General features: G+C 30.0%; 2 protein-coding genes across 11 annotated transcripts in view; one reads left to right on the top strand and one right to left on the bottom strand.

Annotated features, from left to right (window-relative positions):
* Positions 1-26,524, bottom strand: part of LOC105207562 (agrin) — a 731,430-nt gene that overhangs the window by 200,950 nt on the left and 503,956 nt on the right. The gene's annotated exons all lie outside the window — the stretch shown is intronic.
* Positions 12,162-14,239, top strand: LOC120359750 (putative gustatory receptor 28b). Its single transcript, XM_039458630.1, has 3 exons — positions 12,162-13,394; positions 13,551-13,637; positions 13,714-14,239. The coding sequence occupies exons 1-3, from the start codon at positions 12,345-12,347 to the stop codon at positions 13,807-13,809; spliced, it is 1,233 nt and encodes a 410-aa protein (XP_039314564.1). The 5' UTR covers positions 12,162-12,344; the 3' UTR covers positions 13,810-14,239.

Below are 26,524 nucleotides of genomic sequence, written 5' to 3' on the forward strand. Positions count from 1 at the left end.
CTTGTTATTCCTCACATTAAAATAGCGTAATACATGTTTTCTTTGCTATCACCTAAGCTTATGTAACATTTTATTTACCTGTATATAAATTGAATTAAAGATTAAGAAATATTGACATAATGAAATTGTTTCATATATGGTCTAGAAATGTAAGATTACAGATATGAGACGTAAATTACATATAATCATTTTCTGCATGTTCCAAAGGCGACAGTAAAAGTAATATTTATTTCATGACTAATCAATTCTGGAATTTTTTGCTATCCGACATGATAATTGTTACTAGTTTTAAATGTAAACTTGCCACGTGTAGATGGACTGTAAAAAATTTATGTTAGTTTATAATCTCGCCGTGGAAACACCAAAAAAAGAATTATAATTAGAAGAGAACATCTTGTAAATACATTGATAAGTATATTCATAACGCAATTAATATCTTTTACATAATAATCTAAAAAAAAATATTGATTTCTTGTAATACTTCGATAAATATGGTCAAATCATCACCAAAGTTTCAAGGATTCATAAGTAACAAGAAAAGGTATATATGGCAGCTATTTCGTGCCACAGATTTTGAATCATTGATGTACCCTTGTTTCACTTTTTGTCGCATTTTGGGAATATTTCCTTACAAGATCAACGCTTCAACTATCAAGACTTGCAAACGATGTTACTTTATGTCGGCTATTATTACCTGTATTGTATGCATTTTGGGAGTAATTAATTTATACGATATTTTTGATGACCTAAACTTGAAAAATGTACCCCAAAAATTTCAACGTAACAGCTTCTTCATTTTTGGCAGTTTCACTGCAATCGTCACATTCATTTTAAGTGAGCCACGAATGCGTTTACTTCAAAGTATACGACAACTGTCTTTGAGATTATCTCCGGAATTATATCAGAATCTATCTAGACTAATACATGCTAAGGATATTTGTGGAATTGTCTATCTAGTCGTGCAAACCTCGATGTATTTTCCATACATAGATATTAATATCTTCAACAAAATTACAACAATATACATGCGCATAATGATGTTTCAAATGGATATGTTATACATGAATTGTGTTTGCGTATTAAAAGCTTGTTTCAAGCAAATTAATGACAATCTGATGAATCTAGAAAAACTCATTGTGGCAAATGATAAATCATATCATTTGAGAAGAACTTATGAACAAAGAAATCCATTCCTATTTATGAACCTCAACGCTCTGCAAAAGCAGCATCTGGCAATCAGTGATACAGCACGGATGTTGAAAATAATTTTCAGTTTACAACTTCTTTTTTCAATGGCTATATGCTTCACGCAAACCACTTTTAATCTGTATTTTTATTTGATGCAAATACAACCGGGTTTGCCTATAGAGGAACAGACCTTTTTCAATTATCTTATTGAATCTATAACATATGGCGTTATCAAAATATCGATAATAGTATGGGCTTGTGAAACCGGCAAGAATCAAGCTGTAGAGATCAACACTACTGTACACAATGTGCTTAACATTACCAGTGACAAGCAAGTAAAATACGAGGTAAATTAAAAAAAATTAATGTTTGATGTTTACATTTTATTTTTTTTACTATGTGCCACGCGTATTTTAATTTTAAGTTTGTATATACACACAATATATGTACAATATAGTATTTATAATATAATGAATTATTTCAATTTTTATTACATATAAATTTATGTTCCATTTATCAATTAATATATATTAAAATTAATTTATATTAATAATATAGTATGTTATAATATATATTAATTTATATATTTATTTATTACACTTTTATAATTATATTGTTTAATCCTGTATTTAATAATTTTTTGATCTGACATTGCAGTTGCGGCTATTTTCCTTGCAATTAATGCATTGCAAAAATGTGTTCTCCACAAAGTGGTTTATTATGAACTCTACGCTTCTCACTGCGGTAAGTAATCAAACATTGTTTCCTTTAAATAAATATATAACGTATATTTAGTTTTATTTAATAATTTTATTTTTTTAGATGGCGGGTAGCATTACCACGTATCTATTACTTATGCTACAATTCCTGTCCATATTCAATTCTTGTAATAAAAAATCTGTAACTAACGTTATGACATAATATATGTGTGAAAAAAGGATGATTAAAAATAGAAAAATGTTCTAAATTTTTCAACATTATTATGAGTTATATGATTATAACTCAAAGAGACACCGTAGATGACCTGAACGGAGGATCGAAATGTCTGTAGCTCATGCTGTAGTTTATGCAAATAATAAATAAATAATATTTGAATTTAACAACAAAGATATTTGTATGTAAATAATAGTATAATACGTAATAACAAAAAGCCAGGCTTACATGTTCTGTAATAATAATTGTATTTTCATTTTTATGATTATATATAGAATATTATAATGAGTTTTACAGGATGTTTCGCGTACACTACAAATCCAAGTGTGTAAAACATGTAGTGACTTTTTATGCGTGTAATTTTTGTACTTTTTACACTCTTTGACGTGTGTCAATATTAAATTACACGTCTAAGCATATAAAAATATACACGTACATAAATGCGTAAAAAGTAATAACATAATTTTATACGCAAAAATACACACTTGAATTTGCAATGTAATGTCATTCCTGAGACCACGTCGTACGCTACAAGAAAATGGTTACGATATGTAAAAAACGATGATAGGCATGAATTAATCGCGAGCGATTAATACCGCGCGAGTAAATAACAAGTAAATGATAGGTTACTTACCCTTCTCCGTGGTCGCACTGCCCGACCAAGCCTCTGCTGCTCCTCTCGGAATCCTTTGCAGCGCTGCTCCTTCATAGTACTTACATACGCGCGCGCTTATCACCGACGAAACGCAACAAATACGGAATCAATTGCGCAGGACGTACGAAATTTCCAATTAAACACGGCTCGAGAGCGCTTCGCTACGCTGCGTCTCCGTGGCGTTCCAAGGCGGGAAAGAGCGCCGATAGCGGATGACGTCATGTTCACTCTGATTTACTGCGCGAGTCAAGCGAGAGGTCGAAATCGAGACGGCTAATCGAGACACGAATGCTTCCATGCACGCACAGGGTGTTTGACGCATGATGTAACTCGCGCTGACGCATGCATATATAGAAAACGAAGGTTAATCGCAACGCGCGCGCGATTTGGCATCTTAACTCTAGCTTGACTCGCGTCCTGTTGCGGAGGTAAATCGGAGTGAAGTTGACCACGTGACGTTGACGTCATCCGCCGCCAACTGAGACGCGCGAAACGAAGCGCTTTCGAATCGCAATCGGGAAGAGAGGATAAGTCACCTATTATTTACTTGTTATTTATTCGCGCGGTATTAATCGCTCGCGATTAATTCATGCCTACCACTGTTTTCTTACATATCGTAACCATTTTCTCGTAGCGCACGATTCGGTCTCAGGGATGACACACTACACTGCAAATCCAAGTGTGTACATATTTTTGTGTATAAAATTATGTAGTCACTTTTTACGCATTTATATGCGTGTAACTTTTTATATGCTTAGACGTGTAATTTAATATTGATACACATCTAAGCGTTTAACAAGTACAAAAATTACACGCATAAATTTAATTTAATGCATAAAAAATTCAAATGTGTAAAAAGTGACTACACATTTTACACACTTGGATTTGCAATGTAAAGATATTTGTGCATATGTGTGCGTGTGCGTGCGCGTATGCGTGTGTAGATACTTTTAAAAATTTTATATTACATAGTTGTTAATGGATGTTATTTTTTATATTACATAGTTGTCAAGTGTAAACAAATAATATATTTTAGTTAAATATGTACTTAAAATTGGACGATATAGATAATGTACACATTTCTAAGAAATATATTACTTTAGACCTATTAAATACATTACAACATTATTTAATTATAAGTAAAAACGTTTTTTATTATTCTTTATAACGACGTAATACAATGTAATCTTTACTATCATCTAAATTTGTATAACTTTTTATTTACCTATATATGAATCTAATTAAAGATCGCAAAATATCTAAATAATGATAATTTACTTCGTACGTGTTTTAAGTCTGCAAGATTAGAGATATGAGACATTAATTATATATTATTATTTTTTGCGTGTTCTGAAGAAGACAAGGAAAAGTCACAATTTCTTCATAATTAATAAATTCTAGAATTTTACTTCCTCACTATCCGACACAATAATTGTTATTAGTCTTAAAGGTACACTTGACAGGTGTAAATAAACTGTGAAAAGTTTATGCTTTCGCCATGGAAACAAAAAAAAAAAGAATTATAATTAGAAAAGATCGTGTAAATGCATTGACGCAAAAATGCACTAATAAAAAAAAACGTGCGTAATTTATATCTCTTTGATAATAATCTACAATCAAGATTATTGCTCTCTCGTTGTACTTCGACATGTTCAAATTATCATCGATATTTCAAGGATTCAAAGGTAAAAGAAGAGGAAATGTATGGCAGTTATTCTGTGCTACGGATTTTGAATCACTCATGTATCCTTGTTTCACCTTTTGTCGCATTTTGGGAATATTTCCTTATAAGATCAACATTTCAACTATCAAGTCTTGCAAACGATGTTACATTCTGTCGACCATTACTTTCTGCATCTTATGTATTTGCGAAGTAATTAATTTCTATGACGATATCACTCCAAACTTAAAAAACATACCCAGGATAATTGAACTTTACAGTTTCTACATTTTTGGTGGTTTCATTGCAATCATCACATTCATTTTGAGTGAACCACGAATGCGTTTACTTCAGACCATACTGGAGCTCTCTTTGAGATTATCTCCGGAATCATATCAAAATCTATCTAGACTAATCCATACTAAAGATATTTTTGGATTTTTCTTTCTATTCGTGCAAATGTCGATACATTTAACCTATATGACATTTAGTGTCTTGTGCAAAATAAACGCATTATACATCTTTCTGTTGGTGTTTCAAATGGATATGCTATACATAAATTGCGTTTGCGTATTAAAAGCTTGTTTGAAGCAAATTAATGACAATCTGGCAAATCTACAAAAATTTATGGTGAATGATGAGACGTATTACCTGAGAGAAACTTATTATGAACAAAGAAATCTATTTCTATTGATGAGCCTTAAAGTTCTGCAAAAGCAGCACCTGGCAATCAGCAATACAATAGGAATGTTAAAAATTATCTTCAGTTTGCAACTTCTTTCTTCGATATCTATAACCTTCACTCAAATTACTTTTAATCTGTACTTCTACTTAATGCATATACAAACGGGTACGCAATTGAACAATTATGAGAAACAAGTCTATTTCGATTATCTCATTGTATCTTTAATATACAACTTTACAAAAATATCGCTGATAGTATGGGCTTGTGAAACAGGCAAGAATCAAGGTGTAGAGATCAACACTACCGTTCACAACGTGCTTAACAGCACCATCGACAAGCAAATAAAATACGAGGTAAATTAAAAAAATTAGAGCTTAATTTAAACATCTTATGTTTCTTATTATGTTTCCCACATATATTAATTTTTAATTTGTAAATATATATTAGTTTATATTACATATAAACTAATATGTATTATATTAATATATAATATTAATTATTTTAAAACATTTTATATATAAATTTATGTTATTTAGAACATAATTAATAAATTAGAACATAATTAGTAAATTAGAACATAATTTGTAGAATTTATTTATGTAGAATTTATTTATTTTGTAACTACATTTGTCAATTCTGTATTTAGTAATCTTTTGATTTGACATTGCAGTTGCAGCTATTTTCCTTGCAATTAATGCATTGTAAAAATATCTTCTCCGCAAAGTGGTTCGTTGTAGACTCTACGCTTCTGAATGCGGTGAGTAATGAATCATACTTCTTTTAAATAAATGTATAAGCTATTTTTAGCTTTATTTTGTGTTATCTTATTTTTTAGATGATGGGTAGTATTACCACGTATCTATTACTCTTGGTACAATTTCTGTTCATATTCAATTCTTGTAAAGGAAAATCTCAAGCTAATGTCATGATATAATGTAGTTAATAAAAAAAATACATTTTGATCGCAGGAAATATAGTTTAAATATTAAGAGTTGCTTTTGATCAATATTGACGTATTCGTTACTTTAATTTGTCAAATATTAAATATTTCATTAAATACGCAAAATACAATTACTTAAATGTTATGTAATGTAATTTCTGTATTGCGATTTTACAAAAACTCCAAAGCGACATTAAATACGTAAATTACTTAATTATTTAATTGCTTTATAATTGCACTAGTCCTATTATAAAAAAATATATTAAATACATTATTCTGATAAAAAAAACTGATTTAAAGTAAAAATTTGATATTCCTAATTTTATATAGCAACATAAAGTGTACTATATTTAGTATTACTCTTCATTAATCTGCATATAAAAATTTAATGAAATATGTCAAAATATCTTGATAATGTTCATTCCCTTTGTAGGTAATCTAGATGCGCAAGATCATTAATTATTTAACCTAGCAATTATACACATTTACCTTATGCTTATTTCGAACAAGATAAGCGAGTCATGGTTATTTTATTACTAATATCTTGAGTTCTATTTTGCTGTGCAATATAGAAAGTCTGTGCTAGTAGTTTTAAAACTAAACTCACGAAGTGTAGACACATTACAACAAGTCTATGTCGATTAACGCATTCGTTGTGGAAACACCGAAAAATTATACTTATAATTAAACAAAAATTCTTTTAAACACATTAACGCTAAAGTGCATTGTGATAACATAATTAATTAAAATCTCTGTGATTATAATCTATAGTTAAGATTAATAATTTTTCATAACACTTTAGCAAATATGTTCAATTCGTCAAAATTCGAAGGTTTAAAAAAAAAAAGAAACTGGAATATATTCAAACTGTTCCGTGCCACAGATTTTTGTTCGCTGATGTTCCCTTGTATTATTTTTTGCCGCATTCTGGGAATATTTCCATACAGGTTCAAGGCTTCAAGGATCAAGAAATGCAAATATGGTTATACTCTATCAACTATATTTATCAGCAGTTTCCTTATTTATGAACTAATAAATCTTTATAATATTAATATATCTAAAAATATTACATTCAAGAGTCTGCCCAGGACTCTTGAGCGTAACTGCTTCTACATTTTCGGCGGTTCCATAGCAGTCGCAACATTCCTTTTAAGTAAACAACGACTAGGTTTAATTCAAAACATAATAAAGCTCTCTTCAAGATTGCCCCCGAAATCATTTCGCAATCTATCTAAATTAATCCATACCAAGGACATTTTGGGATTCTTCTTTTTAATCGCACAAGCATCGACATATTATTCCAAGATGCAGTTTGGTATCTTACGCAAGATTTTCATACTATACATCATTCTACTGGTATTTCAAATGGATATGCTATACATGAATTGTGTTTGCATATTAAAAGCTTGTTACAAGCAAATCAACGACAATCTGTTGAATCTGCGAAAATTTGTGATGAACGGTGAAATATACATTCTGAAGGAAACTTATCACGAGCAAAGAAATCCAGTTCTAATAATGGAGCTCAATGCTCTAAAAAAGCAACATCTGGAAGTCAGCGAAACAGTAAAAATGTTAAAATTGATCTTTAGTTTTCAACTGCTTTCAACAATAGTTATGACTTTTACTGAAATTACTTTTAATCTGTATTTTTACTTAATGCCAACGGACGAGGAGCCTGTAAGCAAGCAGGAACAACAGGTTTATTATGAATACTTCATTGCGTCTGTAATATTTTATTTCGCAAAAATGGTCTTAATAGTATGGGCTTGTGAAACCGGAAAGAGTCAAGCGGCAGAAATCATCACCACCATTTTCGATGTATTTAATAGTTCCAATGATAAGCAAATAAAATATGAGGTAAATTGAAAAAAAATTATAACTTTGTTTGCATATTTATATTTTTATTTGTTTCCCTTTGTATTAATGCAATTTTTAATATATTAATTTAACAGATTTATAAGTAATTTTCTGTATTGAACAAAATATTTTGATCTGACATTACAGTTGCAGCTATTTTCACTGCAATTAAGGCATCGTAAGAATATATTCTCTACAAAAGGGCTTATTGTGGACGCTTCGCTTCTCACTGCTGTAAGTCATCGATCATTTATTTTTGTTGCATAAACGTAAAAACATTTAGATTTAATTTTTGACTTCGTTTTTTAGATGATAGGTGGCATTACCACATATCTACTAATCTTAATACAATATATTTTGAAGTTGGATTCTTGCGGTGGAAAACCATCAATTAATCTACAATTAATTTTATAGATATAGTCTAGTTAATGAGAAGATATCAAATCAAATCTAGAAAAAATATTTTAAATATTAATTATTTTCTTTTTTATCATTATAACTATCATTCAAAGTGCAGTCTCCGGATTTTATAGAGATTTATAATATATAGATATTTACAGATATTTATAAATATATTATACACATATATAGTATATGTGTGTGTGTGTATTCTGCCACATATGCTGCAAAAATTGCAACATGTATAATCTTCAAACATCTCTTTTGTTGCTATTATATAATGTTTTTTTTCTTATATTGAAAAACATTTTGCAGAATTGTATCTTTTTATTATTTTATCATTGTCAAATCATTGTAAATCATTTCCTTATATTTGATATTTCTTAATGTTGAAATGTACTTTGCTTTGATTTTTTGTTTTACTTAATAGTGAGAAATAAAGTAGTGAGAAATGAAAATAAAAAGCATTTAATTTAATTAAAGAATTATGTAGTGTAGTACATATATTCACAGAATAGCATAGCAGCAAATAGTCCAAACATGTATGTTTAAAACCGAAAAATAAGACGTCTTAAAGATGACATTAAGACATCTTTAGACATATTATTTTAACTCTTTTATTATTGACATAGAGTAGACAGCGTGTGTGTAAAGCTGGCACATCATTTGGTGGAAAATCACTAAACATTGACAGTTCTGAGTTTATTTTCAATAGTTCTACAGTTCCTGATAGATAAAACAATTAGTTCTGGCCTTTAAAGCGAAAAAAACGCATAGGACAAAGTGAGGTGCCAGGTTCACGCAGCACCTCAGTTTGTCCTACGACATTTTCCAGACCGAATTCTTGTAGGATTTTAAAAGATCTATAGTTCTAGATGAGTTCTAGAAAGAGTTCCAGCGTTTAACATAGTTTTTTTATTTTTTTTTATTTTTTTTTTATAAAACATTTATGTTATAATATTATATAATAGAGTTCCGTGTACAAAAAAATATTTTTCCTACAGTTCTAAACATATTGAAGCGCGTTCCGAAGAGATCCGGGCGATTCCGATATTAGTTAATTAACAAAAAATTAATAACACCCGAAAAAGCCGATTTTCCGCACATATAGGTGAGGTGCTGGACTTTTTCGAAGAGTTCTGTGTACGAAAAAATATTTTTCCTACAGTTCTCAACATATCAAAGCGCGTTCCGAAGAGTTCCGGTCTATTGCATAATTTATTAGTTAATAATAAATTGTTAACTCCCGCCAAACACGTATTTTGTCATATATGGGTGAGACGCTAGTCTTTATTCGAGAGTTCCGTGTACAAAAAAATATTTTTCCAATCGTTCTTAACGTAACAAAGCGCCTTCCGAAGAGTTCCGGTCGATTGCATAATTTATTAGTTAATAATAAATTGTTAACTCCCGCCAAACACGTATTTTGTCATATATGGGTGAGACGCTAGTCTTTATTCGAGAGTTCCGTGTACAAAAAAATATTTTTCCAATCGTTCTTAACGTAACAAAGCGCCTTCCGAAGAGTTCCGGTCGATTGCATAATTTATTAGTTAATAATAAATTGTTAACTCCCGCCAAACACGTATTTTGTCATATATGGGTGAGACGTTGGTCTTTATTCGAGAGTTCCGTGTACAAAAAAATATTTTTCCAATAGTTCTTAACGTAACAAAGCGCCTTCCGAAGAGTTCCGGTCGATTGCATAATTTATTAGTTAATAATATTTATTAGTTAATAATAAATTATGCAATAGACCGGAACTCTTCGGAAGGCGCTTTGTTACGTTAAGAACTATTGGAAAAATATTTTTTTGTACACGGAACTCTCGAATAAAGACCAGCGTCTCACCCATATATGACAAAATACGTGTTTGGCGGGAGTTAACAATTTATTATTAACTAATAAATTATGTAATCGCACGGAACTCTTCGGAACGCGCTTTAATATGTTGAGAACTGTAGGAAAAATATTTTTTCGTACACAGAACTCTTCGAAAAAGTCCAGCACCTCACCTATATGTGCGGAAAATCGACTTTTTCGGGAGTTATTAATTTTTTGTTAATTAACTAATATCGGAATCGCCCGGAACTCTTCGGAACGCGCTTCAATATGTTGAGAACTGTAGGAAAAATATTTTTTCGTACACAGAACTCTTCGAAAAAGTCCAGCACCTCACCTATATGTGCGGAAAATCGACTTTTTCGGGAGTTATTAATTTTTTGTTAATTAACTAATATCGGAATCGCCCGGAACTCTTCGGAACGCGCTTCAATACGTTGAGAACTGTAGGAAAAATATTTTTTCGTACACAGAACTCCTCGAAAAAGTCCAGCACCTCACCTATATGTGCGGAAAATCGGCTTTTTCGGGAGTTATTAATTTTTTGTTAATGAACTAATATCGGAATCGCCCGGAACTCTTCGGAACGCGCTTCAATATGTTGAGAACTGTAGGAAAAATATTTTTTCGTACACAGAACTCTTCGAAAAAGTCCAGCACCTCACCTATATGTGCGGAAAATCGACTTTTTCGGGAGTTATTAATTTTTTGTTAATTAACTAATATCGGAATCGCCCGGAACTCTTCGGAACGCGCTTCAATACGTTGAGAACTGTAGGAAAAATATTTTTTCGTACACAGAACTCTTCGAAAAAGTCCAGCACCTCACCTATATGTGCGGAAAATCGGCTTTTTCGGGAGTTATTAATTTTTTGTTAATTAACTAATATCGGAATCGCCCGGAACTCTTTGGAACGCGCTTTAATATGTTGAGAACTGTAGGAAAAATATTTTTTTGTACACGGAACTCTATTATATAATATTATAACATAAATGTTTTATAAAAAAAAAAATAAAAAAAAATAAAAAAAACTATGTTAAACGCTGGAACTCTTTCTAGAACTCATCTAGAACTATAGATCTTTTAAAATCCTACAAGAATTCGGTCTGGAAAATGTCGTAGGACAAACTGAGGTGCTGCGTGAACCTGGCACCTCACTTTGTCCTACGCGTTTTTTTCGCTTTAAAGGCCAGAACTAATTGTTTTATCTATCAGGAACTGTAGAACTATTGAAAATAAACTCAGAACTGTCAATGTTTAGTGATTTTCCACCAAATGATGTGCCAGCTTCACACACACGTAGACAGCCCCGAAATGTTCGAACATTGATGGACTTGAAATGCTCACTGTATCTCAATCGATGATGGATGATAACCTATTTTCTAACATTTTTGTACTACATTATTAAACTTTATTTTGCCGTAGCTATGACTGTATAAAAAAAGGTACAACATTTCGTGGCTTTGGACTTTTGCATACTAGCACTATGAGATTAATATTTATTGTACCGAAGAAGTTAATAACATCTTTAAGAACTTCCATTCTAATTTGAACATATTTAAACATGATGTTGGAAGATGTATCATTAAAAGTAAAGAAAAAAAAATGTTATAAGCGCAACAATAAATACAAAAAATACAAATTAATAAATTGCTTTAAGTAATTGTATTACATAAAATTTAACAAATATGTATTGATCAAGAAACGATTGATTTCAATTTTAAAATAAAAATTTATTTTTTTCTGGCTTCACATTAGCATGACGTATATTTATTAAGTAAGTATTGAATTTACTTGTATATAAATATAATGAAAGATATCATGAAAATGTTCATTCTCTTTGCACATAATCTAGATGCGCAAGATAGTGAATGATACAGCACAGCAATTATACACAATTATTTTAATTTATGTTTTGAAGCAGAAAGCTATGGTTATTTTATGACATATTCCTGAGGCTTGTTTTGCTATTTAATGCAAAAACTGTTAGTAGTATTAAAATTAAACTCACCAAGAGTGGATAGTGTCAGAAGTTAATGCTACTTTAAGCATTTACTGTGAAAAGCAAAAATTACCTACGAATATCTTTTAAGCATTAGTACTAAAGTATATTGAAAATGTAATTAATATTTTTATTTATAAATCTACAAACACAATTAGTGTTCTCTTACATCAAAAAATATGTTCAAATCATCGAAGTTCCAAGGATCTAAAAGTAAAAAAAAGGGAAATATATGGCAGCTATTCAGAGCCACGAATTTTGAATCGTTGATGTATCCTTGCTTCACTTTTTGTCGTATTCTGGGGATATTTCCATATAATATCAATGCTTTCAACATCAAAACTTGCAAACCATGCTATATTCTATCGATCATTATTATCTGCGTCTTTTGCATTTGCGAACTAATCAGCCTCTATGAAATTAATATTTCTAATTATGTTAAACAACAGACCAGGAGTTTACAAGTTAACTGCTTCTATATTTTCGGTGGTTTTATACCAGTTGTCACTTTCATTTTGAGTAAACCACGAATGCGTTTAATTCAAACTATACTGAAAGTCTCTTTAAGATTGCCCTCAGAGTCATATCAAAATCAATCTAAACTAATCCATGCCAAGGACATTATTGGACCAGTCTTAATAGTCGTGGAAGAGTTGATACTTTTCTCTACTTTACAAAGTAGCGTTTTACAAAGGATTCTCACGACATATATCATCCTAGTAACGTTTCAAATGGATATGTTATACATGAATTGTGTTTGTGTAATAAAAGCTTGTTTCAAGCAAATCAACGACAATCTGATGAATCTAGTAGAACTAGTAACAAACGATGAGCCATATATTTTTAGAGGAATCTATAATAATAAAAAAAATCCATTAGTGCTGATGGCACTCGAGGCTTTGAAAAAACAACATTTGGTGATCAGCGACACAGTGCAGGAGCTAAATATGATTTTTAGTTTGCAACTTCTTCTTACCGCAATTCACACTTTTGTTGAAGTCACTTTCATATTGTACTTCTACTTAATGCGTTGGAAAATTGGCATGGTATTATTTAGTTCAAATGAAAAGATTTATGATATGTTTCTGATAGTAGCTACAATATATTATTCTATAAAAATGGGATTAATAATATGGGCTTGCGAAACCAGCAAGAATCAAGCTATAGAGATCAACACTACTGTCCACAGCGTGCTAAACAGCATCAGCGACAAGCAAATAAAACGTGAGGTAGATTAAAGTATTATAATTTAGTTTGCCTATTTCATATATCTTTCTAATTATAGCCTTTGTATGCTAATGCAATTTTTAATGCAATATATTATTTTACCAGATTTATAACTACTTTCTCAATTCTAAATTGGTAAATTTTTTGATCTTTTATAGTTGCAATTATTTTCTTTGCAATTAATGCATCGTAAAAATATATTCTCCACAAAATGGTTTAATATGGATGGAATGTTTCTCACTGCTGTAAGTAATCAATTATTTGCTTTAAGTAAATAAACGTAAGAATATTTAACATTATTATCTGATCATATTTTTTTAGATGGTGGGTAGCATTGCCAAAAAGTTATTAATCTTGATAGAATTCCTGTTTATAATGTCAAATTCTTGCAGTGGAAATTCTATAATTAATTCATAAGTAAACTAGTTAGTAAAAAAAATACACAATCAAACAAAAAAATGTATTAATATATTAATAATATTAAATGTTTTCATTTTTATCATTGTTAATAAAATATTCTCATTATTAATTTTCACCACCTTTCTTCACTTCATTACATTGTACATATATGTATACATATTTTAAATCTGACACATGTGTGAATTATCAGTTGCAAACAATTTATTTCATTTATTTAAGTATGATTCAATATATTAAAAAATTTATTTAAGTATTCGATGTATTATATGAATTTCTGAGAATTTGGATTTATTAAATATATTACACAAAATCTAAAGTCTCATTTATTTTATATGGAACAGATAATATCTCAAATTTAAATGCCAATGTTATGTATAACATACTATTTTATGAAAATTCTTTTTGATATATAAGAGAGTATTTTTTAGTTCCATTTGAAGTAGGAACATAAAAATGAATAAGAAATTGAATTGATTGATTCTTAAGACCAAAAGACTGCAGGTTAAAACTTTTATTGTATTTAATTATTATTAATATTACTAATTTAAATAATATTATTAATATTACTTTATATTACTAATTAGAGTACTTTGTAGAACCGTTCCAAATCAGATCAAAACATTCAAATTGTATAAATCGACAGATTATAAATATAGCGCTATTTTAATATCAAAAGGGTATTTTTTACTCCATTCGCATTGCGTTAACGGTCATAATTGCTGATATGAGAGAATCCCTCATTCTTGTCACACTTTATATGAGCGTAATATATCTTATGTATAACTCTATATTTACTTATGTATGTGAATTTAATGGAAAATTACGAAATAATATCTTGATACTGTTCATTCGCTTTGTATGTAATTTAGATGCACAAGATAATGAATTATACAGCTATTATACATAATTATTTTAATTCGCGCTTTGAAGTAGAAAACCATGGTAACATAATGACTCACATATTCTTGAGGCTTATTTTGCTATTCAATGGAAAAATTTGTACTAGTTTTAAAATTAAACTCTCTAGGAGAGTAACAAATTTATGTCGTTCTAAGCATTCTCTGTGGAAACCAAAAATTATCCATAAAAAAAATATCTTATAAATGCTAATACTAATTTAGATTGCTAACGTAATTAATATTCACTTATCTACAAATATAATTATTGTTCTCTTATCATACTTTAGAAAACATGTTGAAATCCTCATCGAAGTTCCGAAGATTAAAAGGTAAAAGAAAGGAAATGGTAGCTCAATAACAAAATAAAGTTTATTGAGCTAGCATTTTATTTAATTTATAAACGTGTGTGAAATTAATAATATTTTTATATAATATAGATTTATTGTATTGCCCTAGTTTAAAACATTAAATAATATTTCAAACATTTTTTAGTGTAGAACGTATCAAAAAAGTTACCACAGTAGCAAAAAGTATTAAACATATTTATTGAAAATGTTTCATTATAATTACATGATAATTGTCATGCAATTGTAATCTCATATTATCATAAATCCTTTCACATATAAATTATATATTACATTTTATAAATTTTCAAACAGAAATAAAAATGTATTTTTATTTTTGTACTCAAATTGCCAGAATACGAACGCACAGGCGCATAAAGAAATATGTAATAAAATTAATAACATACTTACCGAGTTGCCGTTTCGCTGAAATTCTGCTAACATCTCGTTCCGTTGTTCTCGAACAGCACACACGACCGCGATAATTTTTTCGGTACTCCCGTCATTACGCGGATAATATATCACGAACGCAAATAAAACGCGAAACATTCGCGAGAATGAAACTTATCGCGACGCAACAGGTACCAATGGAATCATAAAAAAGCATGTTACAAACGCATCACGTTGACATGTAACTTAAGACGATCGCGTCCACATTCGCCACTTTAGAGATTGCATCTGTTCACATTTGAAGTTTACACTTGAAAAACGCGAAAAGTACGGAGCATCCAACCAGCAGGCGATCAAAAATAAACGTAGTGCGACAAGGGCTGCGCTTGGAAACATCCCTCGTGTACCATTTCATTCTTGTTTAACATTCGCTGAACAACAAGGAATGAAATGATACGCGCCGAGACACTCGAGTTTCCGAACGCAGCGAAGGAGGAGACTCTCGGTATGACCGACGCAAATGTTTACGTAATGCGTCGGGACAGCCCGAGACAGCGGCGAAAGCCGTTTGAAACAACGTTTACCTAAACACAACGGACACACACGAAACAACGACTCTATTGCAAGGACAAAGCATCACTTCGGAGTATTCGAGAGAATACGCGCGCGCGAAAACATCTAAGCGACACGACACTCACGACAGGCACACGATACCGCACTTCGTAAAGGAGTACGATCACTTCTAGATACGCCACAATCACTCGCGTGTCAACACGAAACTGCGCATTACTGTGTTCGGTACTCGATCATTGTATTTCCGCATAATTCGCTCTCAAAAATACGCGTAGCGTCCGATCACCGGCGAAGTAACGAGAAAGATGGCGGCAGCAGTTTTCTGAACTGGCCGTAGCACCGGCAGTGGCAGCAGCGTACGGCGACTGAAGCGATAGCGGTGGCGTCTGCGCGCGGCGACTGCCTCGCTGCGACTGATTCACGTGGACTCCGCGTCGAGGAGTGGGGAGGCGGCCCAGACGACGTAGCGTGACGCGTCACGCGTCGTACGTCGTACGCGACCTCGAGCGGTCAACGACCCAAGGACATTAACCGTCGGCGCGCGGCGTGCCGACGGCGTAGTAAGTACACGTGCTCTCTCAGTGGTGAATGACTAGCTTGCTGATTGCTAGCGGCAGCTCACTTGTCGCATCGCGCTCCGAATTTTTTGTACTTGTTAAATCTGTATGTGTATATCGAGTGATTAAGAATAGAATTATTGATAGGTAATAAAGTTCTATTTAAAAAATCTGTTGAGATTGAATTTTACTATACGAATTAGTATCTACGTTAACATTAACATTATTTATAAAATGTGCATTATTAGCAAAATGTTCTGTAAGTGTGTTTTGCAACATGCTTCAAAGTAAGTATCGAGGATTCGGAGCAACAGATAAATCGCATAATAAAATGTGAAAATATTATATTAAACTGTTCTGAATAATATTTCCTATCTTTCGATTGCACGTTTCCAATGAATTAACAGCGATTAATTAAACAGTCAATTAAGCGGTTATTATTTTTAAATAATAAATTCTCTTATTTCTCAAAATGTAATATTTCCAAGTGATAATAAATTTTATTCTAACCCAAATAAACATATTTAATTTAATAAAGTTTTAATAGAATATATAATATTTAAACCTAAATAATTAAAGAAGAAACAGTATAAAATAAAAAAATGTTTAATATACAAAAACTTGGCATTGCTAGATGTTTAAATATAACAATATAAATGTAAATCTTGTATTTAATATTAAGCCATGTATCTACCAAATATTTTAATTCTATTCTTTGCTTTTATATACACTAAATAATATACACAATTAAACGATAATTGTCAATATTATAAAAATCCAGTATGATTCGTTTTTCAGGTTGAAATCATAACGTAATTAATATTTACTTATTTACAAATATAATTATTGTTCTCTTATCATACTTTAGAAAATATGATCAAATCATCATCGAAGTTCTGAGGATTCAAAGATAAAAAAAAAAGGAATATATGGCAGCTATTCTGAGCCACAGATTTTGAATCACTGATGCATCTTTGCTTAACTTTCTGTCGTATTCTGGGGATATTTCCATATAGGATCAATGGTTTAAACATCAAAACTTGCAAACCATGCTATATTCTGTCGACCATCATTTTCTATATCTTTTGTGTTTGCATACTAATCTATCTCTATAAAATAAATTTTTTTGAAAGTGTTATTATGATAAAAATATCTGTAAAATTTAAAGCTTACAGTTTTTTCATTTTCGACGGTCTAACAGCAGTTGTCACATTCATTTTAAATAAACCACGAATATATTTAATTAAAACCATACTAGAACTCTCTTTAAGATTGCTCTCGGAGATAAAATTTATCTAGACTAATACATGCCAAAGACATCTTTGGACTAGTCTTTCTAATCGTGAAAAAGTCAATAATTTTCTCCAACATACCAAATAATCTTAAAGCAAGTATAAGATATATTCTCACATTATATATCATTGTGATGGCATTTCAAATAGATATGTTATACATGAATTGTGTTTGCGTATTAAAAGCTTGTTTCAAGCAAATCAACAACAATCTGATAAATCTAAAATTAGTAACGAATATTGAGCCACTGCTGTAAGTGATCGATTATTTACTTTTAATAAATGAATGTAATAATATTTGGTATTTAACTTTATTATCTAATTTTATTTTTTTAGATGATGGGTAGCATTACCACATATCTATTAATCATGATATAATTCTTGTTTATATCAAATCCTTGCATGGAAAATCTATAATTAATTCATACGTAAGATAGTTAGTAAAAAATATCCAATCAAATAAAAAATGGTATTTAAAATGAATGGCCACGAAAGCCTCAAGACTGGTATTTAAAATGTTTAAAATATTGAATATTTCCATTTTTATCATTGTTAGTAGAAATATTCTCATAATTAATTTCCATACTTTTTTTCATTCTCTATATTTATAGATATTTGAAATTTAGTATATGTATGAATCATCAGTTAAAAACAAATTATTTCATTTATTATTTATAATTAGATAATATGCAAATTATATGAATTTCTGAAAATTTCTGAAAAGTATTACTTTGAATTTATAAAATAAATTGCAAAATCTGAAATCTCATTTTCTCTATGTTACAATTAATATGCAACAGAATGTTACAAATTTAAATGTTTAAGTTATGACATATTAAAGCATTACGTATAGCATGTATACAAAGTGTGACAAATAGGCTTAGACAGCACATACGTTCACAATCGTAACATAAAGTGTAGTATTAATAACATCTTTAATATATCCTGTGTTACGATATCGAACACGACATTGAATTCGTAGGTACATTACTAATTGTCATATCGAATCTAAAAAAACTTATAAACCCAGTAGCAACAGTAAATAAACAAAGTGTATAATTATTCATATGTTTTATCTAGTTGTATTTTTGAAATAAATGATCAAATTATTAAAAAATTATGAAATGCATTATACCGATAAAAAATTGTTAATTTCTTTAAAGTAAAAATTTATATCTTTGCTTCTAACTTTTGTAACGGATATAACGATTATGGTATAATGCTGTACGGTTATAGTACGATCTTGAGAAGGGAGAGATAAGTCGCGGATCTAGGAGTGATTGACATTTTGGGGTTATCCGACATCCGTGTTCGGACGAGAAGAGCCAAGATGCCAAGGCTAAGAAGAAGTCGGAATTTGGAAAGGGATAACGCAAGAGTCAGTCCACTAGGTATCTGGAACGTCAATTAAACTGGACTTTTTCCGCAAGATTTCTGTCGATCCGGTGAACGGTCTTCCTGTGAGTTAGTGGCCGCATCAGGCGCCATCCTGAAATTTTGTACTTGAGACTGAGACATCAAGATCTCACTATACGGAGAACCGGAAAGTTGGTTGCTTCGGGGACGACCAACTTCACGGAGCGAGTAAGTGATGAACGATCTGATTGAATTGAATCTCTAAGAATTAGCCTCTATCGCAGCGGAACTTTTGCGTTAACTTACAAATTCTTTCTTTCGTTTTTTGCTGTCCCCTCTCTCTTTCTTTCTTTTTTTCTCTACGCACATTAGAGATTGGAAGTTTTGTTGTATTTATTATTACCCATCGAGGTGCTCAGTTAAACCCGAATTTGATCGAACCGTTCAAATTGTATAAATCAACAGAATGTAAAAATAGCGATATTTTAATATCAAATGGGTTGTATTTTTTGTTCCATTCGCATTGCGTTCACGGTCATAATTATTGACATGAGAAAATACCTCATTCTTATTACATTTTATAAGAGCGTAATATATCATATACGTAACTTTGTATTTACTTATATATGTGAATTTAATGGAAGATTACAAAATATCTTGATAATGTTCATTTTTCGCTTTGTATATAATTTAGATGCACAAGATACTGAATTATACAGCTATTATACATAATTATTTTAATTCAAGCTTTAAAGCAAAAAACCATGGTTACCTCATTACTAACATATTCCTGAGACTTGCTTCTATATTCAATGAAAAAATTATTAATAGTTTTAAAATTAAACTCTTCAGGAGAGTAAATAGTATAAGAAGTTTATGCCGTTTAAAGCATTTACTGTGAAAATCAAAAATTATCCATAGAAGAAGATATCTTGTAAACATTAATGCTAAAGTGTGTTGATAACGCGTAACTAATATTTATTTATCTATAAATACAATTATTGTTCTCTTATACTTTAGAAAATATTAACAAATCATCATCAAAGTTCCGAAGATTTGAAGATAAAAGGAAAGGGAATATATGGTAGCTATTCCGAGCTACAGATTTTGAATCATTGATGTATCCTTGCTTAACTTTCTGTCGTATTCTGGAGATATTTCCATATAAGATCAATGGTTTAAACATCAAAACTTGCAAACCGTGCTATATTCTATTGATCATCATTACCTGCGTCTTTTGCGTTTGTATACTGTTTCCTATATAAAAATGAATACTTCTGGATATAATACTGAAAAGGTACCTGGAAAATGGAAAGATAGCAGCTTCTTCATTTCCGGCAGTTTAATAACAGTTGTCACATTTATTTTAAGTAAACCACAAATGCGTTTAATCCAAACTATTCTTAAACTTTCTTTAACAATGCCCTCGGAATTATATCAAAATCTATCTAAATTAATCCGTATCAATATTTGTGGAACAGTCTATATAAGTGTGCTAGCGTCGATACTTTTCAACAGTATATTATTTAACGTTTTATCAAAGATTATCGTAATATATATCGCCTTATTGGTATATCAAATGGATACGTTATATATGAATTGTGTTTTTCTATTGAAAGCTTGTTTCAAGCAAATCAACGACAATTTGATGAATGTAGTAGAACCAGTAACGAATGGTGAGCCATATATCCTTAGAAGAAACAATTATAATCAAAGAAGGGTGTTAGTGCTGACAGAACTCAAGGATTTACAGAAGCAACATTTGGCGATCAGCGATACAGTACAGGTGTTAAATATGATTTTCAGTTTGCAACTCCTTCTTACCATTTAGGATATATGTCGAACTCACTTTCGTACTGTATTTCTGTGTAATGCGTTGAAAAGTTGGCATTGTATTAAGCAATATAAACGAACAGATATATAATATATTTATAACATTGCCTATCATATATTATTCTCTAAAAACGAGATTGATAATACAGATTTATGAAATCGGCAAGACTCAAGCTGTAGAAATCAACAGTACTGTCCACAATGTGCTAAATAGCATCAGCGATAAGGAAATAAAACGCGAGATAGATTTAAGTATTATAATTTAGGTGTGCACATTTTATTTATTTTTTTAATTATGTTAATGCGATTTTTAATGTATTACGTTATCAAATTTTTAATTATTTTCTCAATTCTAAATTGATAAACTTTTTTGATCGTATACAGTTGCAGTTATTTTCTCTGCAATTAATGCATTGTAAAAATGTGTTTTCCGTAAAATGGTTTAACATAGATGGAAAGCTTGTGATTACTGTAAGTGATCGATCATTAACCTTTATTAAATAAATGTAAGTATAATTAACTTTATTATCTTTTTTTAGATGGTGGGCAACATTATCAGCTACATATTAATTTTGATACAATTCCTGTTTATATCAAGTTCTTGCAGTGGAAAATCTTTAATTGATTCATATTAAGCTAGTCAGTAAAAAGATTCCTAGTTAAAAAGATATTTCAAATATTTAAAATATTAAATATTTCCATTTTTATCATTGTAAGTAAAAATATTCTAATAATTAATTTTTATATTTTTTTTTATTCTCTGTATTCATATATGTATAAATATTTGAAATTTAGCATATGTGTAAAACATTAATTGAAAACAGCGATGTTTCAATATAAATTGGAGTATTTAAGTATTTTCTGTTCCATTAGCATTGCGTTAACAATCATAATTGCTAATGTGCCGGAATCCTTCATTCTTGTTATACTTTATAACAGCATTATATATATTGTATATAACTTTGTTATAATTTATTTATATATGTGAATTTAATGGGACATTATAAAATATCTTGATAATATTAATTTGCTGTGTACATAATTTAGATTTGCACGATAGTGAATTATACGATCCAGCAAATATATATTATTACTTTATGTACGTTTCACAAGTAATAAGCAAAAAACCAACCTTCATGACATGTTTCTATTTTACTATATGATGCAGAAATTGTTAGCAGTCTTAAAGTAAAACTTGTCAGTAGTTAGAGAGAATGCGAGAAGTTTAAATCAGTTTAAGCATTCACGGTAGAAAACATTGTCCCTAAAAAAGAAATTCTTGTCTCAATACATTGATACTAAAGTGCATTAATAACGTAATAAATATATTGTTGGTTATAGTTACAGTTAAAATGTTTTGTTATAATACTTCTGTAAACATGTTCAAATTATCACCAAAGTTAGAAAAATTCAAAAGTAAAAGAAAATGGAGTATCCAGCAGTTATTCTGTGCCACGGATTTTGAATCATTGATGTATCCTTGCTTCACTTTTTGTCGTATTCTGGGAATATTTCCATATAAGATCAGTGCTTCGACCATCAAAACTTGCAAACCATGCTACATTTTATCATTTATCATTTTATGCGTTTTTTGCGTTTGTCAACTAATCAATCTCTACAACATAAATGTTTCTGAAGAAATCCTGTTCAAACACATGCCCAGGAAACTTCAATTAAATTGCTTTTACATTTTTGGCAATTTAATAATAGTCTTCGCATTCATTTTAAATAAATCACGAATGCGTTTAATTCAAACGATACTGGAGCTTTCTTTCAGATTGTCCCCAAAATCTTATCAGAATCTATCTAGACTAATTCACACCAAGGACATTTGTGCATTTCTTTCTCTAATTGTGCAATCGATTGTTTTTTTTAACAAAAAATACATATTTTCGTGTATAACTGGCACATACATCGCCCTAATACTATTTCAAATGGATATGCTTTATATGAATTGTGTTTGCGTAATAAAAGCTTGTTTCAAACAAATCAATGACAATCTGGCAAATCTGCGAGAACTAGTGGTAAACGGTGAGCCATATATTCTGAGGAGTACCTATCATAAGCAAAGAAATTTATTCCTGCTGATGGAACTCAAGGCTTTGAAGAAGCAACATTTGGCGATTATTGAAATAGTGCACATGCTGAACATGATTTTTAGTCTGCATCTCTTTATTAGCACAGTTATATCTTTCCTTGAAATTACTTTCACGTTGTACTTCTATATAATGTATCGGGAAATTGGCATATTACTAAACGGAGTGAGCAAACAGACTTATGATATGTTTTTGATAACGCTTATAATGAATTATCTTGTAAAAATGGCATTGATAATATGGGCTTGCGAAACCGGCAAAAATGAAGCTAAACAAATTAATACTACCGTTCACAGTATGCTTAACAGCACTAGCGACGAGGAAGTAAAATACGAGGTAAATTTAAAAAAAAATTATAGCTTAATATGCATATCTTATAAATTTTTCAAATTGTGCTTAGCGTCTATAAAAATGTTTTTTAAGATAATAATTTACCAGACATATATTTATTCTCTCTTCAATTGAACAATTTTTTAATCTTACGTTGCAGTTGCAGTTATTTTCCCTACAATTAATGTATTGTGAAAATATGTTCTCCGCAAAGATGTTTAATATGGATGCTACGCTTCTCACTACGGTGAGTGATCAACCATTTTTCTTGGTTATTTACATTATATAAATGTAAATATATTTAGTTTTATTTTGTATATTTGTTTTTTCTTAGCTGGTCGGTAGGATTGCCACATACCTATTAATCTTAATACAATTTTTGTTCACATCACATTCTTGCGATAAATAATCTATAATTAATGCGGATATAACTTAATTAGTAAAAGAATTTTTAATTAAAAGTAAAAAATGTACTTCAAATATTAAATATTTTTATTTTTAGCACTATAATAGACTATTATTAGTACCATCTGGAATATTTTGTTTATACATGTATTTACACTTATAGAGAAATTTAAAAAACTTGCATCTTTTGCGTATATGTTGATTGTATTATCTAATATTGTAATATGATTGTGAATAAACAATTGTGAATAATCATTACCAATATTTACATGCTAAACACGAATCTGTTGACCAAATTTTACTCAATTACATCACCATTTTTAGAAAAATGATGCCAAGGACAAGGGCTAATAATAGCAAAATAATTTTTAGTTGTTGACGTCATTTCATCAATATTTTAATATCAATCGAGTTGTATTATCTCTTCTGTTCGCATTGCGTTCACGGTTGCTGACATGCCTACATCACTCATTTTTGTTACACTTTATAATATATATTATATATAACTTTGTATTCATTTATATTTATGAATTTAATGGAACATTAAAAAATATCTTGATAATTCATTCGCTTTGTATATAATTTATTGTTAAATGCCTAAGATAGTGAATTGTACAACGCAGCAACTATAAATATATTATTATTTTATGTACGTTTCACAGATGATAAGAGGAAAACCACAATTATTTCATGACATATTCTTGAGTCGTGTTTTGCTATGCGATGCAGAAATTATTAACCGTCTCAAAATTAAACTCGCTAGTCATTAGATAGAATGCGAGAAGTTTACGTCGGCATTCACGGTGATAAAAGTTATTCTTAAGAGAAAAATTCTTGTATCAATACATTGATACTAAAGTGTATTAATAACGTAATTAATATATCTTTGATTATACTTACAATCAAAATTATTATTCTTCTACAATATTTTGATAAATATGATCAAATTATCATCAAAGTTACAAGAATTCAAAAGTAAAAGAAAATGGAGTATACAGCAGTTATTCTGTGCCACGGATTTTGAATCATTGATGTCTCCTTGCTTCACTGTTTGTCGTATTCTGGGAATATTTCCATACAAAATCAATGCTTCAACCATCAAGATGTCCAAATCATTTTATATTTTATCACCCATCATTATTTGCATTGTTTGCGTTTGTCAACCAATCAATCTCTACGACTTATATGTTTCTAAAGATGTTATATTCAAGCAAATGCCCAGAAAACTCCACTTAAGTTGCTTTTACATTTTCGGTAGTTTAATAGTAGTCTTCGCAATAGTAGTCTTCGCATTCATTTTAAATAATTCACGAATGCGTTTAATTGAAACAATATCGAAGCTTTCTTTCAGATTGTCTCCAAAATCTTATCAGAATTTATCTAGACTAATTCACACCAAGGACATTTGTGCATATCTTTTTCTAATTATGCTAGCGACAATTTCTCTTAATATAGAATATAAGTTTTTGCGTAAGATGATTATCGTATACATCAATCTAATAATACTTCAAATGGACATGCTTTACATGAATTGTGTTTGCGTAATAAAAGCTTGCTTCAAACAAATCAATGACAATCTAGCAAATCTGCAAGAATTAGTGGTAAATGGTGAACCATATATTCTGAGGAGTACTTATCATAAGCAAAGAAATATATTTCTGCTGAAGAAACTCGAGGCTTTGAAAAAGCAGCATTTGGCAATTATTAAAACAGTGCACGTGCTGAACATGATTTTTAGTCTACATCTTCTCCTTACTACAGTTATAACTTTCCTCCAAATTACTTTCATGCTGTATTTCTACATAATGTATCGCGAAGTTGGCATGTTACTACGCAGAGTCAGCAAACAGACTTATGATATGTTTTTGATAATGACTATAATATATTATCTTCTAAAAATTGTATTGATAATATGGGCTTGCGAAACCGGCAAGAATGAAGCTAAACAAATTAATACTACCGTTCACAGCATGCTTAACAGCGTCAGCAATAAACGAGTAAAATACGAGGTAAATTTAAAAAAATATAACTTAATTTGCATATCTTAAAATCTCTAAATTTTTTAAATTGTGTTTGGCGTATACAAAAATGTTTTTTGAGATAATAATTTACCAAACATATAATTACTCTTTCTTGAATTGAAAAATTTTTTGATTTTACGTTGCAGTTACAGTTATTTTCCCTACAATTAATGTATCGTGAAAATATGTTCTCCGCAAAGATGTTTAATATGGATGCCACGCTTCTCACTATGGTGAGTGATCAAACATTTTTCTTGATTATTTACATTATATAAATATAAATATATTTAGTTTTATTTTGTATATTTGTTTTTTTTCAGCTGGTCGGTAGCATTACCACATACCTATTAATCTTGATACAATTTTTGTTCACATCGAATTTTTGCGATAAATAATAATCTATAATTAATTTGGGTATATCCTAATTAGTAAAAAAATTCTTAATTAAAAGTAAAAAGTGTACTTTAAATATTAAATATTTTTATTTTTAGCATTATAATGGACTATTATTAGTACCATCTGGAATATTTTGTTTATAGATGTATTTACATTTGTAGAAAAATTTAGAAAACTTGCATCTTGCGTATGTATTGATTGTATTATCTAATTTTGAAAT

Source organism: Solenopsis invicta, chromosome 2, assembly GCF_016802725.1.
Source record: "Solenopsis invicta isolate M01_SB chromosome 2, UNIL_Sinv_3.0, whole genome shotgun sequence".
Classification (NCBI taxonomy): Eukaryota; Metazoa; Arthropoda; class Insecta; order Hymenoptera; family Formicidae; genus Solenopsis; species Solenopsis invicta.